General features: G+C 43.7%; 1 protein-coding gene across 1 annotated transcript in view; it reads right to left on the bottom strand.

Annotated features, from left to right (window-relative positions):
- Positions 1–704: 704 nt before the first annotated feature.
- The window catches only part of aldh1a3 (aldehyde dehydrogenase 1 family, member A3), a 39,655-nt gene continuing 17,938 nt past the window's right edge, over positions 705–22,421 (bottom strand). The window contains exons 6-13 of the mRNA XM_052505748.1: positions 20,441–20,569; positions 18,398–18,511; positions 17,716–17,818; positions 16,976–17,160; positions 14,427–14,591; positions 9,251–9,408; positions 2,463–2,537; positions 705–2,314 (exon numbers count right to left, since the gene is read on the bottom strand). Coding sequence (XP_052361708.1) covers positions 2,245–2,314; positions 2,463–2,537; positions 9,251–9,408; positions 14,427–14,591; positions 16,976–17,160; positions 17,716–17,818; positions 18,398–18,511; positions 20,441–20,569 — 999 coding nt within the window. The 3' untranslated portion in view covers positions 705–2,244. The remainder of the gene's footprint in view (positions 2,315–2,462; positions 2,538–9,250; positions 9,409–14,426; positions 14,592–16,975; positions 17,161–17,715; positions 17,819–18,397; positions 18,512–20,440; positions 20,570–22,421) is intronic.

Below are 22,421 nucleotides of genomic sequence, written 5' to 3'. Positions count from 1 at the left end.
AGTGATACAAAAGGACTGACTGGCAAAGCAAACTGGCACGGTCTCTGCTTTCTGAAAGTGATACAAAAGGACTGACTGGCAAAGCAAACTGCCACTCTGGTCAATCCGATGTCTGCATTGGCCGTGCAGCATTTAAGGTGATATGGCCTCTGCAAAAGTCAGGGCATTCATAATGCAGAGCAAATCAAATCAAACTTTGTCACATGCGCCGAATACAACAAGTGTAGACTTTGTCGTAAAATGCTTACTTACAAGCCCTTAACCAACAGTGCAGTGGTCCTAAAGCCAGCCAATCGATACTAGTGTCATGCAAAACCTGTGTGTGTGTGTGTGTGTGTGTGTTTGTGAGAGTGAGTGAGTGAGTGAGGTCAAACTAGTTGAAAGCATTTCTGCTATTTGATAACTTTGTCTAGGAAAATGTACATGTTTCACTCTGTATTTTATGTTTTCTTGGTGATAATTCTGAACTGTCAATAAACGTGGTATATTTAGCCTTGGACTGTATTGTAATTTGATACAGCAGCACTCAATGACCTCTAAAAGGAAATTAGAATGGATAGACAAGAGAGAATCCTTCATTTAAATAACAAATACTTGCCCTTTTTAACTAGCAGTTGCTGGTAAACATATTCCAATAATCTGCTTTTGTCCAAGAGGTGTTACAATCTTATCTGTATGACATGAAAATCCAAACGAATCACAAACACATTCCATTTTCTTTTATTTAAAATGTCTATTTAAATATCCATATAAAAAGTGAGAGTCTAGCAAATGAAACAAACAGAATGACTTGTTTCCTTGTGGTTTGTTATACATTGTAACATCTCACATATGGTGCATATTGTGACAAGGAATGGAGACATTATTGGAGTCCAAATGACTTGTATTTTCAACATAATGTCAGTTTTCAGTAGCATTGTTATACCATTAAAAACACCAATAGGACACAAGCCCCATGTTTTACCTTATTGAATTAGGCTCCGGTTTCCCAGACACAGATTAACCCGAGTGCTTGGATTAAACACAAATCTCAAATGAGAATCTCCATTGAAATGCTGTTTTAGTTTGGGAAACCAGCCCCATATGTATTGCAAAGAAATACATTCCATCAAACCATTTGCAAAACTTCCTACATTTAGTTCAATAAAACCACAAAGCATACAAAACTCATCAGGGGTATCGTCACCCAAGACATAACAATATGTTAATAACAGCACTCAAGACTAGTGCTGAAAATTCTGTTCACTTTCAGAAAATTCCCAGGTTTTCCATCAATCCCTGAATCTGACCAGTATTTCTGTGAAACCTGGGAATTGTAGTAAAGTTAGCAGAATGTTGCCACACTGGTCAAGATAGATTATAGATGAGCAACTCTGAAATATATTGTACACAGATCCAAATGCAACACAATGTAAAGTGTTTAAAAGTGTTAAAATGCCAGTTAAGGTTTGCTAGTACAGTACTAGACCTATATATTGTTATTGTAGTGGGTTAAAAATATGTCTTTCTTCTGGGCATTAGAAAGTTAAAAATAGAGGTAAATATGACCTTGTTTGGGAATTAAAATTCATTCCACCATTTGAAAAGGGAGAAAATGCTCCTCAAAATGAGAGAAGAACATTCATATCAGAAAACCCCAAATTAAGAAACAGATTTTTTTAATTTGTTATTATTAGTGAAGCTCTGAAGTGCTGTGGTATTGTAAAGGCCTGGGGTGTATTCATTAGTGTAAAGTGTTGCGAACCGTAGCAATTTCTATTGGACAAATTCAGGTAGGTCCCTCCCATTTCGTCCCGTTTGCTTCCAATTGGTTCCTATGAATACACCCCTTTCAGCAATAGAGCTACCCCTGGAGCAATAGAGCTGTGGAAGGGTCTGAAACTCTCATAGGGTTTGTCTGCGTCCCAATTCACTTCCAGATTGGCCACCTCTCATTGTTTCCTTTAATTTGCCAAGGAAAGAAAGCTACTTCAAGCCACTCCAGTGTCCTAACACCCTTCGATGGCGTCCTTTCCTTGGCTTTTTCATCTTATGACTTTGAGTGATAGGTGAAATAGGCGTTGAATAGGATTTGAGCACAGCACACGCACAAATCAAACTCTTTATGACCAAAGGTGATAAATGAAAGGAGACAAGAGGATGATGAAAAGGAGTGGCTTCAGAGTGTTGGGATACAGCCTGAGTTGATGACAGAGTAGTGCTGGGCTGGGCTCTAGTAGTGGTTTGTGGTCTCTCCTGTGTCCCTCACAGTGCCTCAGTCAGTTTGATGGTCACAGCTTTCACTTCAGAGTACTCTGCCAATGCATACTCACCCCTGAGGAATCAAAATACAAAGGTTAATAAATACTAATTCATTTGTACTGTTCTAATCATTCACATTGTGTTAAAAATGTGCAAAATGTGTGGGTAAACAAACTAGTAAACCCTTTCATCACACATAGTGTTGAAGAGAAGTGACTTACAGCTCTCGTCCATTGCCTGACATTTTGTATCCTCCGAATGGTGCCTGGGCATGGAGGGCGTTATAGCAGTTTACCCTGAGAGAGAGAGAGAGAGAGAGAGAGAGAGAGAGAGAGAGAGAGAGAGAGAGAGAGAGAGAGAGAGAGAGAGAGAGAGAGAGAGAGAGAGAGAGAGAGAGAGAGCATAACGAACCTAGATTTCTATCCCCGGATTCCTTCCGCAAACTCTGAACCTTTTCATCTGGATCTTCGCAACAAGCTAATCGCAATCACGGGTGACTACTCCTGGCTAGCGTTTCCATCCCGGAACAAGCACAAATTAGCCTGAAGATAGCCCGGCTAGGGCTCCTGGGCTACCACCGAAGCCCACTCCTGGGCTACAATATCCGGACCCCTTCTACTGCCGGTACGGGAGTAGAAGCCCAACCACTCAACCGCCCAACCACTCACTGGACCCATACGATCACTTGGCTACGCATGCCTCTCTCTAATATCAATATGCCTCGTCCAATACTGTCCTGGTTAGTGATTACTTACTCTTATTTCACTGAAGAGCCTTTAGCCCTGCTCAATATGCCTTAACCAACCATGTTGTTCCACCTCCTACATATGCGATGACATCACCTGATTTTTAACATCTCTAGAGTCTGTATCTCTCTCATCATTATTCAATGCCTAGGTTTACCTCCAATGTACTCACATCCTACCTTACCTTTGTCTGTACACTATGCCTCGAATCTATGTATCACTAGCCACTTTAACTATGCCACTTTGTTTACATACTCATCTCATATGTATATACTGTACTCGATACCATCTACTGTATGCTGCTCTGTACCATCACTCATTCATATATCCTTATGTACATATTCCTTATCCCCTTACATTGTGTATAAGACAGTAGTTTTGGAATTGTTAGTTAGATTACTTGTTGGTTATCACTGCATTGTCGGAACTAGAAGCACAAGCATTTCGCTACACTCGCATTAACATCTGCTAACCATGTGTATGTGACAAATAAAATTTGATTTGATTTGATTTGATATCTTGCCCAGAAACCTGTTCCTTTTACTCTCTGTTCTGAACATGCTAAACGTCCAGTTCGTATAGCCTTCAGCCGTACTCTTATCCTACTTCTCCTCTGTTCCTCTGGTGAGGGAGAGGTTAATCCAGGTCCTGCAGTGCCTAGCTCCACTCCCACTCCCCAGGTGCTCTCATTTCTTGACTTCTGTAACCGTAAAAGCCTTGGTATCATGCATGTTACCATTAGAAGCCTACTCCCTAAGTTTGTTTTACTCACTGCTTTAGCACACTCTGCCAACCCGGATGTCTTAGCCATGTTTGAATCCTGGCTTAGGAAAACTACCAAAAACCCTGAAATCTCCATTCCTAACTATAACATTTTCCGCCAAGATAGAACTGCCAAAGGGGGCGGTGTTGCAATCTACTGCAAAGATAGCCTGCAGAGTTCTGTCTTACTATCCAGGTCTGTACCCAAACAATTCGAGCTTCTACTTCTAAAAACTCACCTTTCCAGAAACAAGTATCTCACCCTTGCCGCTTGCTATAGACCACCCTCTGCCTCCAGCTGTGCCCTTGACACCATATGTGAATTGATTGCCCCCCCCCATCTATCTTCTGAACTCATGCTACTAGGTGACCTAAACTGGGACATGCTTAACACTCCGGCCATCCTACAATCTAAGCTTGTTGCCCTCAATCTTACACAAATTATCAATGAACCTACCAGGTACAACCCCAAATCTGTAAACACCGGCACCCTAATAGATATCATCCTAACTAACTCGCCCTCCAAATACACCTCTGTTGTTTTCAATCAAGATCTCAGCGATCACTGCCTCATTGCCTGCATCCGTAATGGGTCTGCGGTCAAACGACCACCCCTCATCACTGTCAAACGCTCCCTAAAACACTTCTGCGAGCAGGCCTTGCTAATTGACCTGGCCGGGGTATCCTGGAATGACATTGAACTCATCCCATCAGTAGAGGATGTCTGGCTATTCTTTAAAAAGTGCCTTCCTCACCATCTTAAATAAGCATGCTCCATTCAAAATATTTAGAAGCAGAAATAGATAATAGTCCTTGGTTCACTCCAGACCTGTCTGCCCTTGACCAGCACAAAAACATCCTGTGGCGTTCTGCATTAGCATCGAATAGCCCCTGTGATATGCAACTTTTCAGGGAAGTTAGGAACAAATATACACAGGCAGTTAGGAAAGCTAAGGCTAGCTTTTTCAAACAGAAATTTGCATCCTGTAGTACAAACTCTAAAAAGTTCTGGGACACTGTAAAGTCCATGGAGAATAAGAGCACCTCCTCCCAGCTGCCCACTGCTCTGAGGTTAGGAAACACTGTTATCACTGATAAATCTACTATAATTGAGAATTTCCATGCTTTCCACCTGGCTACCCCTACCCTGTCCAACTGCCTGGCACCCTCCACAGCAACCCGCCCAAGCCCCCACCATTTCTCCTTCACCCAAATCCATAGGGGTGGCAGCGTAGCCTAGTGGTTAGAGCGTTGGACTAGTAACCGGAAGGTTGCGAGTTCAAACCCCCGAGCTGACAAGGTACAAATCTGTTGTTCTGCCCCTGAACAGGCAGTTAACCCACTGTTTCCAGGCCGTCATTGAAAATAAGAATATGTTCTTAACTGACTTGCCTGGTTAAATAAAGGTAAAATAAAAATAAAATAAAATAGCTGATGTTCTGAACGAGCTGTAAAATCTGGACCCCTACAAATCAGCCGGGCTAGACATCTGGACCCTATCTTTCTAAAATTATCTGCCAAAATTGCCTGTTCAAACTCTCTTTTGTATCGTCTGAGATTCCCAAAGATTGGAAAGCTGCTGCGGTCATCCCCCTCTTCAAAGGGGGTGACAATCTAGACCCAAACTGCTACAGACCTATATCTATCCTACCCTGTCTTTCTAAGGTCTTCGAAAGCCAAGTTAACAAACAGATTACCGACCATTTCGAATCCCACCGTACCTTCTTCGCTATGCTGGTCATGGGTGCACCTCAGCCACACTCAAGGTCCTAAACGATATCATAACCGCCATCGATAAGAGACATTACTGTGCAGCCGTATTCATCGACCTGGCCAAGGCTTTCGACTCTGTCATTCACCACATTGGCATGGCAGAATCGACAGCCTTGGTTTCTCAAATGATTGCCTCGCCTGGTTCACCAACTACTTCTCTGACAGAGTTCAGTGTGTCAAATCACAAGGCCTGTTGTCCGGACCTCTGGCAGTCTCTATGGGGGAGACACAGGGTTCAATTCTCGGGCCGACTCTTCTCAGTGTACATCAATGATGTCACTCTTGCTGCTGGTGATTCTCTGATCCACCTCTACACAGACAACACCATTCTGTATACTTCTGGCCCCTCTTTGGGTACTGTGTTAACGAACCTCCAGACGAGCTTCAATGCCATACAACTCTCGTTCCATGGCCCCCAACTGCTCTTATATGCAAGTAAAACTAAATGCATGCTATTCAATCGATCACTGCCCTTCCAGACTCACATTAAGCATCTCCAATCCGAAATTAAATCTAGAATCGGCTTCCTATATCGCAACAAAGCATCCTTCACTCATGCTGCCAAACATACCCTCGTAAAACTGACCATCCTACCGATCCTCGACTTCGGCGATGTCATCTATAAAATAGCCTCCAACACTCTACTCAACAAATTGGATGCAGTCTATCACAGTGCCATCCGTTTTGTCAACACAGCCCCATATACTACCCACCACTGCGACCTGTACACTCTCGTTGATTGGCCCTCGCTTCATACTCGTCGCCAAACCCACTGGCTACAGGTTATCTACAAGTCTCTGCTAGGTAAAGCCCCGCCTTATCTCAGCTCACTGGTCACCATAGCAGCACCTACTCGTAGCACACGCTCCAGCAGGTATATCTCACTGGTCACCCCCAAAGTCAATTCCTCCTGTGGTCACCTTTCCTTCCAGTTCTCTGCTGCCAATGACTGGAACGAACTGCAAAAATCACTGAAGCTGGAGACTCATATCTCCCTCACTAGCTTTAAGCACCAGCTGTCAGAGCAGCTTACAGATCACTGCACCTGTACATAGCCCACCTGTAAACAGCCCATCTATCTACCTCATCCCCATACTCTATTTATTTATCTTGCTCCTTTGCACCCCAGTATCTCTCCTTGCACATTCATCTTCTGCACATCTACCATTCCAGTGTTTAATTGCTATGTTGTAATTACTTCGCCACCGTGGCCTATTTATTGCCTTAACTCCCTTATCTTACCTCATTTGCACTCACTGTATATAGACTTTGTTCTTTTTTTCTACTGTATTATTGACTGTATGTTTTGTTTATTCCATGTGTAACTCTGTGTTGTTGTATGTGTCGAATTGCTATGCTTTATCTTGGCCAGGTCGCAGTTGTAAATGAGAACTTGTTCTCAACTAGCCTACCTGGTTAACTAAAGGTGAAAAAAAGATTTAAAGACAGAAAGTGAGACAGAGAGAGACAGACAGACTGTGTGCGAGAGTGCGAGACAGTGAGAAAGAGAGATAGACAGTGAGAGAGGAGAATAAGCAGAGTAATGTATTTGTTTACAGTAACTTCAGTTCCATCCCAGAATTCACCAGGGAAGCGATAGCATGTCATACCCATCCAGTGTCATAACCTTAATTTGTACAATCCTAATGCGACCCAAACCCCATGTTCTGATGGTCCTACCCTCCTGCCATGACGTAACATAAACGTTCAGACTGAGGTCTATGATCACTCAGGAAACCCTGTTGGTTTAAGGACAGTACAGATTACAGTGCAGATCTACCATTCCAGTGTTTTACTTGCTATATTGTATTTACCTCGCCACCATGGCCTTTTTTTGCCTTTACCTCCCTTATCTCACCCCATTTGCTCACATTGTATATAGACTTATTTTTCTACTGTATTATTGACTGTATGTTTTGTTTATTCCATGTGTAACTGTTGTTGTATGTGTCAAATTGCTATGCTTTATCTTGGCCAGGTCGCAGTTGCAAATGAGAACTTGTTCTCAACTAGCCTACCTGGTTAAATAAAGGTGTTCTCAACTAGCCTACCTGGTTAAATAAAGGTGTTCTCCACTAGCCTACCTGGTTAAATAAAGGTGTTCTCAACTAGCCTACCTGGTTAAATAAAGGTGTTCTCAACTAGCCTACCTGGTTAAATAAAGGTGTTCTCAACTAGCCTACCTGGTTAAATAAAGGTGTTCTCAACTAGCCTACCTGGTTAAGTAAAGGTGTTCTCAACTAGCCTACCTGGTTAAATAAAGGTGTTCTCAACTAGCCTACCTGGTTAAATAAAGGTGTTCTCAACTAGCCTACCTGGTTAAATAAAGGTGTTCTCAACTAGCCTACCTGGTTAAATAAAGGTGTTCTCAACTAGCCTACCTGGTTAAATAAAGGTGTTCTCAACTAGCCTACCTGGTTAAATAGGGGTGAAATAAAAATATATCTTCCTTTTTCTCTCCCACTCCTTGTCCTTCTCTCACTGCCACACAGAGGAGCTTCGTCTGGGATACCTACCTATCTACCCGGCTCTATCTTGTGGCCACAAGGTGCAGCTAGAGCTGTGTTCTCACATGAAGAGGTATAAGTAGGGGATACGGAGTGAATAGGGTGAATAGTCAGAGTGAATAGGGAGTACATTGGTAAAATGCTAATAGAAGTTGTACTGTAGAAAGTAGTAGTTAGCAGCACATGGAGTAAATTAATAATAAAGTAGTAATGGTAAGGAGTAGTGGCTGGCTTTGGGCCAATGGTAACAGTAGTAATAGTAGTAGAAGTGGTAGCAGTAATATTATTATTATTATTATTAGTAGTAGTAGTAATGGTAAGGAGTAGTGGCTGGCTTTGGGCCAATGGTAACAGTAGTAATAGTAGTAGAAGTGGTAGCAGTAATATTATTATTATTATTAGTAGTAGTAGTGGTAGTAGTAGTAATGAGCCTTATGTCAACTAGTCTTTCTGCAGGAGAGAGGACTAACCATAGAGAATTATAGAGGCCTCTAGCGGCCTAGAGGTCACATTAGCATGGGAAGCGCCATTGAGGGCTTCCACCATTTTAATGTAGTCAACTGGTTGGCACTTCCAACTTCATTCGCTGATCCCTCCTGGTGACCCTGTTGGAGTCATGTCCAACCGGGTCATCAGGAGGGTTCAGCCAATTGGAAAGAACCAAATTGACTACTTTAAAATGAAGATAGCCTCAATGGTGCTGCCCATTCTGTAACAGATACAAAGATGAGTGCTCTATCTATCTCTATGGGACTAACCTACAGTATTTATAGGAACTTGTCAGACATTACTAATCAATCACTAGCATCCCGTTCTCATCCTTACACTATTTTGGATATTAGTACTAGTATTGAATTGTTAGGATGGGAATAGTAGCAGCTAATAGTTGTTGCTGTAGTCATATGTAGTGATACTAGCAAGGTACCATTGTTCAGGAGTTAACAGTAACCTACCAGACGGTGCCAGTCTCCAGGGCAGCAGACACAGAGAGAGCCCGGTCCAGATTGTAGCAGCTAATAGTTGTTGCTGTAGTCATATGTAGTGATACTAGCATGGTACCATTGTTCAGGAGTTAACAGTAACCTACCAGACGGTGCCAGTCTCCAGGGCAGCAGACACAGAGAGAGCCCGGTCCAGATTGTAGCAGCTAATAGTTGTTGCTGTAGTCATATGTAGTGATACTAGCAAGGTACCATTGTTCAGGAGTTAACAGTAACCTACCAGACAGTGCCAGTCTCCAGGGCAGCAGACACAGAGAGAGCCCGGTCCAGATTGCGTGTGAACACTGCAGAAGCCAAGCCGTACTCCGTACTGTTGGCTCTCTCTATGGCCTCCTGCTGGCTCTTGAATCGGAATATACACTGGACCGGGCCGAAGATCTGGATGGGGTCATGGAGAAGATTACATGCCCTGTTCAAATGCATCCTTCCTACTGCCCTCCTTTGAAGAAATCCCTGATGTGACCTGGCTGGTAAGTGGTAATTGCTTCCACCTATCAGTTTGTTGGATCAGTGATTACCTCAAGGAGGAGAGACAGGTAGGTTTGTTATGTATTCAAACAGGCCATGGTCAGCAGGAGAAGGATAAAGCAAAGCCTCACAGGCCACAGATGGCAGTTCAACGCCCAATTTAGATTGACTTGGATTTGATGAATAATGTGAAGAAAATGTTATCTTAAAAAATGCAATGACTTCACTGCTGAACCATGTCAATGTTGTGTTGTGTCCAAATAAATGTCTGTAGGATCAATCAGCACCAATCAGAATAGCCTTGGGTCGTATTAATAATAAAAAACACAAGCGTTTGTTATTTGACAGGTTCAGCTTCCTCCCTGTGTCAGTCCATTTTCTTCCGTTTGGTGTCCAGTGAATACAACCATAGAGATATGTATAGGATGTAACAATGCATCTGCCACAATTGGTCTGTGGGGGCATGTGGGGGCATGTGGGGGCATGGGTAGTGCCATTGAGGCCATCTCCATTTTTAAGTATTACATTTTCTTCTTCTACTAATTTGATGAGTTGGTAAACAAACTAAAAGGCTACATACTTCAAATCCAATCAAATCCAACTATATTTGTCACATGCGCCAAATAAAACAAGTGTAGACCTTACCGTGAAATGCTTACTTACAAGCCCTTAACCAACAGTGCAGTTCAAGAATAGTTAAGACAATATTTACCAAATAGACTAAAGTAAAAAATAAGAATAAAAAGTAACACAATAAGAATAACAATAACGAGGCTATAAATATCACAATTGGTTGGGAGAATATAAAACGTAAGCCATGTTCTTCGGGGGCCATCTTTTCACCTGCAGTGTGTTGTTTCTTTTCACCTGCAGTGTGTTGATTCTTTTCACCTGCAGTGTGTTGATTCTTTTCACCTGCAGTGTGTTGATTCTTTTCACCTGCAGTGTGTTGATTCTTTTCACCTGCAGTGTGTTGTTTCTTTTCACCTGCAGTGTGTTGATTCTTTTCACCTGCAGTGTGTTGATTCTTTTCACCTGCAGTGTGTTGTTTCTTTTCACCTGCAGTGTGTTGATTCTTTTCACCTGCAGTGTGTTGATTCTTTTCACCTGCAGTGTGTTGTTTCTTTTCACCTGCAGTGTGTTGTTTCTTTTCACCTGCAGTGTGTTGATTCTTTTCACCTGCAGTGTGTTGTTTCTTTTCACCTGCAGTGTGTTGTTTCTTTTCACCTGCAGTGTGTTGATTCTTTTCACCTGCAGTGTGTTGTTTCTTTTCACCTGCAGTGTGTTGTTTCTTTTCACCTGCAGTGTGTTGTTTCTTTTCACCTGCAGTGTGTTGTTTCTTTTCACCTGCAGTGTGTTGTTTCTTTTCACCTGCAGTGTGTTGTTTCTTTTCACCTGTTGTTGTTTCTTTTCACCTGCAGTGTGTTGTTTCTTTTCACCTGCAGTGTGTTGATTCTTTTCACCTGCAGTGTGTTGATTCTTTTCACCTGCAGTGTGTTGTTTCTTTTCACCTGCAGTGTGTTGATTCTTTTCACCTGCAGTGTGTTGTTTCTTTTCACCTGCAGTGTGTTGTTTCTTTTCACCTGCAGTGTGTTGATTCTTTTCACCTGCAGTGTGTTGTTTCTTTTCACCTGCAGTGTGTTGTTTCTTTTCACCTGCAGTGTGTTGTTTCTTTTCACCTGCAGTGTGTTGTTTCTTTTCACCTGCAGTGTGTTGTTTCTTTTCACCTGCAGTGTGTTGTTTCTTTTCACCTGCAGTGTGTTGTTTCTTTTCACCTGCAGTGTGTTGTTTCTTTTCACCTGCAGTGTGTTGTTTCTTTTCACCTGCAGTGTGTTGTTTCTTTTCACCTGCAGTGTGTTGTTTCTTTTCACCTGCAGTGTGTTGTTTCTTTTCACCTGCAGTGTGCAGTGTGTTGTTTCTTTTCACCTGCAGTGTGTTGTTTCTTTTCACCTGCAGTGTGTTGTTTCTTTTCACCTGCAGTGTGTTGTGTGTTGATTCTTTTCACCTGCAGTGTGTTGATTCACCTGCAGTGTGTTGTTTCTTTTCACCTGCAGTGTGTTGTTTCTTTTCACCTGCAGTGTGTTGATTCTTTTCACCTGCAGTGTGTTGTTTCTTTTCACCTGCAGTGTGTTGTTTCTTTTCACCTGCAGTGTGTTGTTTCTTTTCACCTGCAGTGTGTTGATTCTTTTCACCTGCAGTGTGTTGTTTCTTTTCACCTGCAGTGTGTTGTTTCTTTTCACCTGCAGTGTGTTGTTTTTTTCACCTGCAGTGTGTTGTTTCTTTTCACCTGCAGTGTGTTGTTTCTTTTCACCTGCAGTGTGTTGTTTCTTTTCACCTGCAGTGTGTTGTTTCTTTTCACCTGCAGTGTGTTGTTTCTTTTCACCTGCAGTGTGTTGTTTCTTTTCACCTGCAGTGTGTTGATTCTTTTCACCTGCAGTGTGTTGTTTCTTTTCACCTGCAGTGTTCTTTCACCTGCAGTGTGTTGTTTCTTTTCACCTGCAGTGTGTTGTTTCTTTTCACCTGCAGTGTTTGTTTCTTTTCACCTGCAGTGTGTTGTTTCTTTTCACCTGCAGTGTGTTGTTTCTTTTCACCTGCAGTGTGTTGATTCTTTTCACCTGCAGTGTGTTGATTCTTTTCACCTGCAGTGTGTTGTTTCTTTTCACCTGCAGTGTGTTGTTTCTTTTCACCTGCAGTGTGTTGTTTCTTTTCACCTGCAGTGTGTTGTTTCTTTTCACCTGCAGTGTGTTGTTTCTTTTCACCTGCAGTGTGTTGTTTCTTTTCACCTGCAGTGTGTTGTTTCTTTTCACCTGCACCCTGCAGTGTGTTGTTTCTTTTCACCTGCAGTGTGTTGTTTCTTTTCACCTGCAGTGTGTTGTTTCTTTTCACCTGCAGTGTGTTGTTTCTTTTCACCTGCAGTGTGTTGTTTCTTTTCACCTGCAGTGTGTTGTTTCTTTTCACCTGCAGTGTGTTGTTTCTTTTCACCTGCAGTGTGTTGTTTCTTTTCACCTGCAGTGTGTTGTTTCTTTTCACCTGCAGTGTGTTGATTCTTTTCACCTGCAGTGTGTTGATTCTTTTCACCTGCAGTGTGTTGTTTCTTTTCACCTGCAGTGTGTTGATTCTTTTCACCTGCAGTGTGTTGATTCTTTTCACCTGCAGTGTGTTGATTCTTTTCACCTGCAGTGTGTTGATTCTTTTCACCTGCAGTGTGTTGTTTCTTTTCACCTGCAGTGTGTTGTTTCTTTTCACCTGCAGTGTGTTGATTCTTTTCACCTGCAGTGTGTTGATTCTTTTCACCTGCAGTGTGTTGTTTCTTTTCACCTGCAGTGTGTTGATTCTTTTCACCTGCAGTGTGTTGATTCTTTTCACCTGCAGTGTGTTGATTCTTTTCACCTGCAGTGTGTTGATTCTTTTCACCTGCAGTGTGTTGATTCTTTTCACCTGCAGTGTGTTGATTCTTTTCACCTGCAGTGTGTTGATTCTTTTCACTTGCAGTGTGTTGTTTCTTTTCACTTGCAGTGTGTTGATTCTTGTGTTGTTTGAACAGATATAAAGCTAAGGTTGGCAATTTACTGCCACCTATAGTAATGGAATGTTTGTTCACGATTATAATTAATTTACTGATTCCTCCTTATGACCCGGATGGAATTATGTGATCCTTCCTTAACCCATAGGAAGTCCCACCCAATTGACTACTTAAAAATGGTGAAAGTCCTCAATAGCGCTGCCCATGCTAAAACGGATTTTGGCCACTAGAGTCCTCTATGTATTTCTATGATATGATCCTGCTTTACCATGACCATAGACTTGGATAGACAGCTCTAATACCACAAAGCCAGTATTAGCATGGGCAGATCCATTGAGCACTTTTACCATTTTAAAGTAGTCAATTGGGTGGGACTTTCTATGGGTTAAGGAAGGATCGCAGAATTCTATCCAGGTCAGCAGGAGGGATCAGCCAATGAATGGCAGGCAGCATTAAATCACCAACCTTGGCTTCATGCCTGTTTAGAAAACACCCTCTAGGTGGCAGTATACACACTTTCAGTTTGTCTACCGACTCATAGAAGAAAAACAAGAATACATTGACTACTTTCAATTGGAGAAAGATCTACATGGCGCTGGCCATGCTGTCACAGAAGCCATTATGCCACAGATGTAAAGAAGCGCCCTCCATCCATCTCCATGACTATGACCTTGTTTGAACCATAGATATACAGTTGTCTGAACCTGCACTTCAACCACACCACCAGAAGATGGCAGTGGTATACAACAAAACTGCCTGGACCAGTGGTGGCGTTCTCATTTTTATGAATGAAATCACTGTAAAGCCAACATCAGAAACCCCTAGCTCTGGGTAGAAGTTTCCAGTAGACACGGATCACAGATCTAGGATCAGCTTTCCTTCCTCCAATCACAGAACAAAGACACAGTACGATGCAGAAAAAGTTCAGTTGACTATTTACAGGTATTATATACAGAGAACAGAATGATCTGCCTGTGGTATATTTAAGCAATAAGGTCAGAGGGAGTGTTGTATATATACCACGGCTAAGGGCTGTTCTTACACACGAAGCAAGGCGGAGTGCCTCGATACAGCCCTTAGCTCTGGTATATTGGCCATATATCACAAACACCCGAGGTGCCTTATTGCTACTATAAACTGGTTAACAATGTAATCAGAGCAGTAAAAATAAATATTTTGTCATACCAGTGGTATACGATCTGATATACAGTACCACGGCTGTCAGTCAATCAACATTCAGGACTCGAACCACCCAGTTTATATTTAATATCAGGACAGGTTTCGACTGTTAGAGTCTTCTTTAGGCAGCATTGGGTGGACGGATGCATCATCCCCCAATCCTAACCGTAACCATCTGACAAGAAAATCACAAAACTGACCATAGATCAGAATTTGGATCTCTCACCTCTTCCTTGGCGATGCGCATGTGGTCCTTGACATGGGAGAATACGGTGGGCTGGATGTAGAGTCCTGTGTCCTCCATGGCCACGCCCCCACACTCCAGTTTGGCTCCCTCCTTCTTCCCGCTGTCAATCAACTCCAGTATCTTATCAAACTGCTTCTGGTCAATCTGGAGGAACAGGGGAAGAGAGGAGATGGGGGGGGGAGGGAGGGAGGGGGAGGGAGGGAGGGAGGGAGGGAGGGGGAGGGTGGGAGCGAGGGAGGGAGGGTGGGTGGGAGGGAGGGTGGGAGGGAGGGAGGGTGGGGGTGGGAGGGAGGGAGGGAGGGAGGGTGGGAGGGAGGGAGGGAGGAGGGGGAGGGTGGGAGGGAGGGAGGGAGGGAGGGAGGGAGGGAGGGAGGGAGGGAGGGGGAGGGAGGGAGGGAGGGAGGGGGAGGGAGGGAGGGAGGGAGGGTGGGAGGGAGGGTTGGAGGCAGGCAGGGTGATGTCATTACACAAAAGGTAAAGTAATGGCTATAAAGGGAGTATTCATTTACACACATCCAAAGTTGGCACAGGAGCAAAAGAAAGAACAGCTAGAAAAAGAAAGGGATATTTTCTGCTCCCACCACAAGTGATCTTTAATGAACCCATACTGATAGTCTACGTTGATAACCACCGTGGTAATGGAAAGTATGTTTCTGTCAGACAAGACCTGAAGGATACGTTCTGTAACTGTCCCACATCTTCTTTAAAAGTAAAGGACTGAATCCTAAATTGTGGCCTGCAAGGTTAACTTAAGATAATATTTGATTGACTTCACTGCATGACTTACATGAATATCTGAGCTGAGCATACAGCTCTCAAGTTACAGATACAGGATCTTCATTTGATCACTTTTTTGTTACTGAGAATTTTCCTGCACCACAGGAAATGCAAACTTTTGGAGTTTTAAAAGGGCTTCTAAAGTTTGTAATTTCCACTTAAAAATGTCAGACTTGATTTGCCCTCATGAAAAATATATCAACCCCCTGCAAAAATGTCCATTAACCAAATCCACATAATAATTCACATTTGCTGTTGCTGCAGGATTATTTTCCTGCCGTAGCAAACTGGCTCAAATGAAGCTCCTACATCTGTAGGATTTGGTCCAAAGTTGGGAACTGATCTCATCGTGAATAATTACCAAAGACTCCAACCACCTACGCCATAGACTGTTCACTCTGCTACCATCCGGCAAACGGTACCCGAGCATCGGCTCTCGGACCAATCGGCTCCAAGGCAGCTTCTACCCCAAAACCATAACATTGCTGAATAGCCAGACTGCTAAATAGTCAACTAATGGTTCCCAAACTATCTGCACTGACTCTGTCTTGCACTGACCCTATGCACACTCAGTAGACTTTATATACATATGTATACACACTCAGTAGACTTTATATACATATGTATACACACTCACTAGACTTTATATACATATGTATACACACTCACTAGACTTTATATACATATGTATACACACTCACTAGACTTTATATACATATGTATACACACTCAAGAGAAGAGAAGAGATGGGAGAGGAGGAGAGAAAAGAGAAGAGAGGGGAGAGGAGGAGAGAAAAGAGAGAGAGAGAGAGGGGGAGAGGGGATAGAGGAAGAGAGAGAGAGAGAGGGGAGAGGAGAGAGAAAAGGGAGAGGAGAGAGGAGGAGGAGGAGAGAAAAGAGAAGAGATGGGAGAGGAGGAGAGAAAAGAGAAGAGAGGGGGAGAGGGAGGAGGAGAGAAAAGAGAAGAGAGAGGGGGAGAGGAGGAGAGAAAAGAGAAGAGATGGGAGAGGAGGAGAGAAAAGAGAAGAGAGGGGAGAGGAGGAGAGAAAAGAGAAGAGAGGGGAGAGGAGGAGAGAAAAGAGAAGAGAGGGGAGAGGAGGAGAGAAAAGAGAAGAGATGGGAGAGGAGGAGAGAAAAGAGAAGAGAGGGGGAGAGGAGGAGAGAAGAGAGAACAGAGGGGGAGAGGAGGGGGGGAGAGGAGAGAGAAGAGAGGGGGGGGAGGAGGAGAGAAAAGAGAAGAGAGGGGAGAGGAGGAGAGAAAAGAGAAGAGAGGGGGAGAGGAGGAGAGAAAAGAGAAGAGAGGAGAGAGAGGAGAGAAAAGAGAGAGGGGGAGAGGAGGAGAGAAAAGAGAAGAGAGGGGGAGAGGAGAGAAGAGAGAGGGGGAGAGAGGGGACAGAGAAGGGGGGGAGAGGAGGAAAGAGAAGAGAGAGAGGAGGAGAGAGAGAGAGGAGGGGAGAGGAGGGGAGAAAAGATAAGAGGGGGAAGAGGAGGTGAGAAAAGAGAAGAGAGGGGAAAGGAGGAGAAAAGAGAGAGAGGGGGAGAGGAGGAAGAGAGGGGAGAGAAGAGAGGGGGGGAGAGAGGAGGAGAAAATATAAGAGGGGGGAGGAGAGAGGAGGAGAGAGAGAGAGAGAGGGGGGAGAGGAGGAGAGAAAAGAGAAGAGAGGGGGGAGAGGAGGAGAGAAAAGAGAAGAGAGGGGGGAAAGGAGAGAGGGGGAGAGGAGAGAAGAGAGGGGGAGAGGAGAGAAGAGACACCTGTGGTCCGTGTGATGTACGTGGGTCCAGGGGGTCTCCTATGACGATACTCTTGGCACTCTCGACGCTGCGGCGTACAAACTCCTCATAGACCTGTTCCTCCACGAAGACACGCGACGCGGCCGTGCAGCACTGGCCCTGGTTGAAGAAGGCTCCCTTTTGGGTCTCCTCCACTGCCAACTGCACTGTTAGTGAACATAGGATAGATGTTGACGAAGGCTGTCGCCAAATGCCTAAGTGTCCCTCAGAGTAATAACATAACAATTGGCCACATCTTCCCTGAGGGTAAGATTTGACCTGATAATGACATCATTTTCTGGTTGTAAACTTGGTTTCTGGTCGTAAAGACGTCAGATAACAAGATTAGAGCCAGGTAAACATGTATTTTTCTGGTCACAAACACATTTAAAAGAAACCCTGTCCCTTTACAACCTGTATACAACCTGACCACGACGTTTTCAGAGACGTTGTAAAGACGTCATTGCAACCAGTTTTGCCCGCTGGGTTATCATATTATATTGTTGATATGTTGGATAGGCTAGGAGCCACGATGACACAATGTCCGTCATGATAACCATCACACAGTTCGCAATCAGTCTCCATCTCTATTGCTTACAAGCACACTGTTGATCACACACACTGTGTCAAAGGCCTTTCCTCTGCGCTGAGCAGAGCTGCTGTCTTTGTTCTCTCTCTCTGCCTTGTTGGTTTAATAGAGAGACAGAAACCACATCACTTACAGTCCGAGTCAGCAAAGACAATGCAGGGGTTCTTCCCACCCAGCTCCAGGGTCACTCTTTTCAGATTACTCTTTGCTGCGGCCTCTTTGATCAACTGGCCTACCTGGGGAGACAAACAGGGCGAGGACGGATCACAGGGGGAAGTCATATAACAATGTGTCATATGGCACATTCAGTTCAAACAAATACTCTTTTTAAATGTACATTGGGATTTGATAGGGCACGAGGGACTGGTATCGGTGAGACAGATTGTTAATGAATACATGTACTGCATGCCGAAATGAGAGAGATACCAACATTTTTAAACAAGTGTCAAATAAATGTGACATTTATTATAAAACCCTCAGTATATTTCTGAACATTTTAGTGTGTTTCTTTTACAATCCTGTACCCCACTTGGCTTTGAAAAATAATGTATTTTCAGCCTTGGGTTCAAATAGTATTTGTTTCCTTTGGATACTTTAGCTGCACGTGATTGAGCTTGTCTGGCACAATGGAACACACAAACTAGTCCCAAAAGTGCAAACCCCACCCATCTGACACTCCAGGCAGACTATTTGAAAGAAAACTACTACTTGAACCCAGGTATGTTCATTTTGGAACAGTTACAAAAAACCCACAATCCTCCAACCAGTTGCCCCGTCACTTCCAGCATTATGCATACTTCCAAACATGCACGTACCTTTGTAGAACCCGTGAACGCCACTTTGTCGATGCCCATGTGGCTAGCAATGGCTGCACCTGCTGTGGGGCCGAACCCTGGCACGATGTTCACCACTCCGGGGGGGAAACCGGCCTATCATGGCAACCCAACGACCAATGTTAGTGATCAGAACCATGTGCAAGGAAATAAGGTACACTACCTGCTACTTCTTAACCCAGTCAACATGGATGAGTTAAATATACATTACACTTTTAAATCAAAGTTATCAGGATCTACACACAAAACCCATGTTGTGGGACATGGTTTCACCTTAACATTAGACTACTCTTAAGGTCTGGAAATATAGGACAAACTTTCATTGTAGAGTGAAATGTCCCTTTAAGGAGCACAGTGTGTGAGTATGAGAGAGTTACTCTGGTGCTTTTTATTTTATATATATATAATAAATAAGTCTTTTTTTTCTATTCAATTTCCAGTGTCGTCTTTGATTGGCTGAACAACTCTCGTATACCCAATGATTAGAAGCAGAACTCTTTCCCTTTAAAAATCATTACCGTCGACATGATAAAAGTGAACTGGTCTAATCACATAAGACCAGGGCTTTCCTCTGGGTATAAAACAGCCCGGGATCATTTGGACTAATGGCCGGTAAGAGAAGCCAAATAGGTTTGAAACCAAACGTCTCATGACCTGTGAGGCACTACTACAGTCTCATTTCATACTGTACACACACACACACACACACACACACACACACACACACACACACACACACACACACACACACACACACACACACACACACACACACACACACACACACACACACACACACACACACACACACACTGTATTGGTGGGGTAATCCCCTGCCTTTGATGTAGGATCTACGCTGAAGACATTGATATTTGCTCTCCTGAGCCCCGACATGAGGAGCAGAGTAAAGGGAAAGATCAAGATGTTTGTAATAGAGGAGCGAAAAGGAGGGGGAGGAGAGGAGAGGAGAGGAGAGGAGAGGAGAGGAGAGGAGAGGAAAAGGACAGTACAGGGCAGGGCAGAACAGGAAAGGAGAGAGGTTAGGGGAGAGAAGGGAGGGAGGGAGGGAGGGAGGGAAAGGACAGGACAGAAGGGGAGAGGAGAGGAGAGGAAAGGAAAGGAGATGAGAAGGGAGAGGATAGGAGAGATAGAAGGTAGGAAAGGAGAGGAGAGCAGAAGGGTCTATAGTTTGACCTCAGGTGATTCTCCTGGGCAACAGAGTCTATAGTTTGACCTCAGGTGATTCTCCTGGGCAACAGAGTCTATAGTTTGACCTCAGGTGATTCTCCTGGGCAACAGAGTCTATAGTTTGACCTCAGGTGATTCTCCTGGGCAACAGGGTCTATAGTTTGACCTCAGGTGATTCTCCTGGGCAACAGGGTCTATAGTTTGACCTCAGGTGATTCTCCTGGGCAACAGGGTCTATAGTTTGACCTCAGGTGATTCTCCTGGGCAACAGAGTCTATAGTTTGACCTCAGGTGATTCTCCTGGGCAACAGGGTCTATAGTTTGACCTCAGGTGATTCTCCTGGGCAACAGACGTAATAGTCAATGTGTCCTGACCAATAGATTTTTTAACCAGGCAAGTCAGTTAAGAACAAATTCTTATTTTCAATGACAGCCAGTGGGTTAACTGCCTGTTCAGGGGCAGAATGACAGATTTGTACCTTGTCAGCTCAGGGGTTTGAACTTGCAACCTTCCGGTTACTAGTCCAACTCTCTAACCACAACGCCTGTTGTTTTTCTGTCCAGTTATAAAGGATAGTTGCATATAATATCTCTCTTCATTGTATGCAGGATTCTCCAAATCCGATCATGGAGCGCTACAGAGAGTGCAGGCTTTACTTCCAATCCAACACTGACACACCTGACTGTTCCAAATAATCAACCAATCCAACACCGGCACACCTGACCATTCCAAATAATCAACCAATCACAGCCCCTTCAGTCTGCACCATGCTCACCCAGTATAGCTCTTCAGCAGCGGAGTTGGAGGCCCCTGTTCTTCCTAAAAGTTTCTCTCACCTCTTTGATGAGAGATCCTACGTGCAGGGCTGTGAGAGGGGTCTGCTCGGCTGGCTTGATGACCACAGTGTTACCACAGCACAGCGCCGGGGCCACCTTCCACATGAACATCAGCAGGGGGAAGTTCCACTAGGAGACACAAAACAAGTGTATCTTTGACAGGCAGGTTGAACACTTAAAGGGATAGTTCACTCAAAAACGATCTTTTAGTATTTTCTTCATTAGTCCAGTGTTGATATGATGCCTTTATTTGTTGCATGTCAGCAGCCAAGTTTTCAAGATTTATCTCTTTCAGTACAGAGATGTACTGTGATGATTTGATTAGAGAGCAAATCAAGACTGTTGTGCTGTCATTCTATAAAGTGATGATTCAAACAATCTGCTTCAAAAACCTCTCTTCTCTCTGCCCTGTTATTCTCCCTACAGAGAACTTAATGAAAGAAATGAACAAATAACCGGACCCTCAAACACAAATTAGACAGCAAACGCGTGTAAGAATCCTAATGTTTACTGTTTAAGCATGGTTAACTTTAACAATGCTTTGGATACAGCCGCCACAATTAGGGATTTTTTGGGATGTGTAACCCTAAAAACAAGCTTCCTGTTTTTCCTAAGCGATGACTCATGGTCTGCGTGAGTGCCAGTGGTGCTTTTAGTAATTACACGACGTCCTTCAGTATAAATTTCATTTTGATGATATAATCTCCCAAGTGGAACAACAGCCTGCTTGTTCCTTTGTTGCCGGAGCAACATAAGAAGATATATACTTATGCTAGCAGAGAAAGCCCATCGGCCGCATTCAGTCAGTCAAAATGTAGGAATAGAAATGATACCCCAGTCTGGTCTAGACTCTAGTGAACACGGTGCAATGTGATAGCCTTTACTCAAACCTACATGGATCACCATCCCACCCCAAGCTATCTGACCATAATATCATCAAAAAGGAAATATGGATGTGTTTTTGGATCTGTAAGGGTGCATCCTAAATGACACCCTATTTGCCATATAGTGGGGGGCCCTGGTCATAAGTAGTGCCCTATATAGGGAGCAGGGTGCCATTTGGGACCTTAATGTATAGTTGTAAACAGTCATGTTCCTGTAACGGTACACTTCAGTTGGATTAAGAGAGAGAATGCTTTGTGAAGAAAGGTAGAGATTAGGATTACATTTCCAGTCCATGTCCCAGATTTAATTTCACCCTCAGATGAAGTTGAAGTTAGAACCTTAGGTAAAATGCTGTTTATTTTTTTTAAACCAATCCAAGCATTTTCCTCAAAATTAACTTTCAAGAAAGATGTTACCTGAGAATATAATGGGATAATTTATTCTTATGCATTCCAAATGACACCCTATTCCCTATATAGTGCACTACAGCCTATAGTGCTCAGTCAAAAGTAGTGCACTATGTAGGTACTAGGGTGCCATCTGGGGCGTAACCTGATTTAACTATCTCGTTATTGCTGCAGCTCTACTGATCTATGACTGTCAACACGCATGCTAAGAGTTATATTTCTGTATGTGCCAGGGACACGTAATGCCCTTGGAGCTGAGGCACAGAATAATATGGTTTTTGGGGTGACAGCACTGACATTTAAAAGCATGAGGAACGGCTCTTGTGTTTGGCACACACACACACACACACACACACACACACACACACACACACACACACACACACACACACACACACACACACACACACACACACACACACACACACACACACACACACACACACACACACACACACACACGCACACACACACGCACACACACACGCACACACACACGCACACACACGATAACACTCTGCCTTGTCTCTAGAATAAAGGAGAGTTTTGGTGCCAACATGACGCCCGTCCATCACGATTGTAAATCTCCAACAGTCTGCTGTACTGTAGGCCTGTACTGTATCTGTGTCCCATGGCTATCGTCTGTGGGGATTCTGATACAATGAAGGTAAACACACTGCACTGTACAC

This window comes from Oncorhynchus keta, unplaced genomic scaffold (genome assembly GCF_023373465.1).
Source record: "Oncorhynchus keta strain PuntledgeMale-10-30-2019 unplaced genomic scaffold, Oket_V2 Un_contig_24509_pilon_pilon, whole genome shotgun sequence".
Taxonomy (NCBI): Eukaryota; Metazoa; Chordata; class Actinopteri; order Salmoniformes; family Salmonidae; genus Oncorhynchus; species Oncorhynchus keta.
The sequence above is the reverse complement of the archived record's forward strand: the minus strand, read 5'-3'. Positions and strand labels throughout refer to the sequence as shown.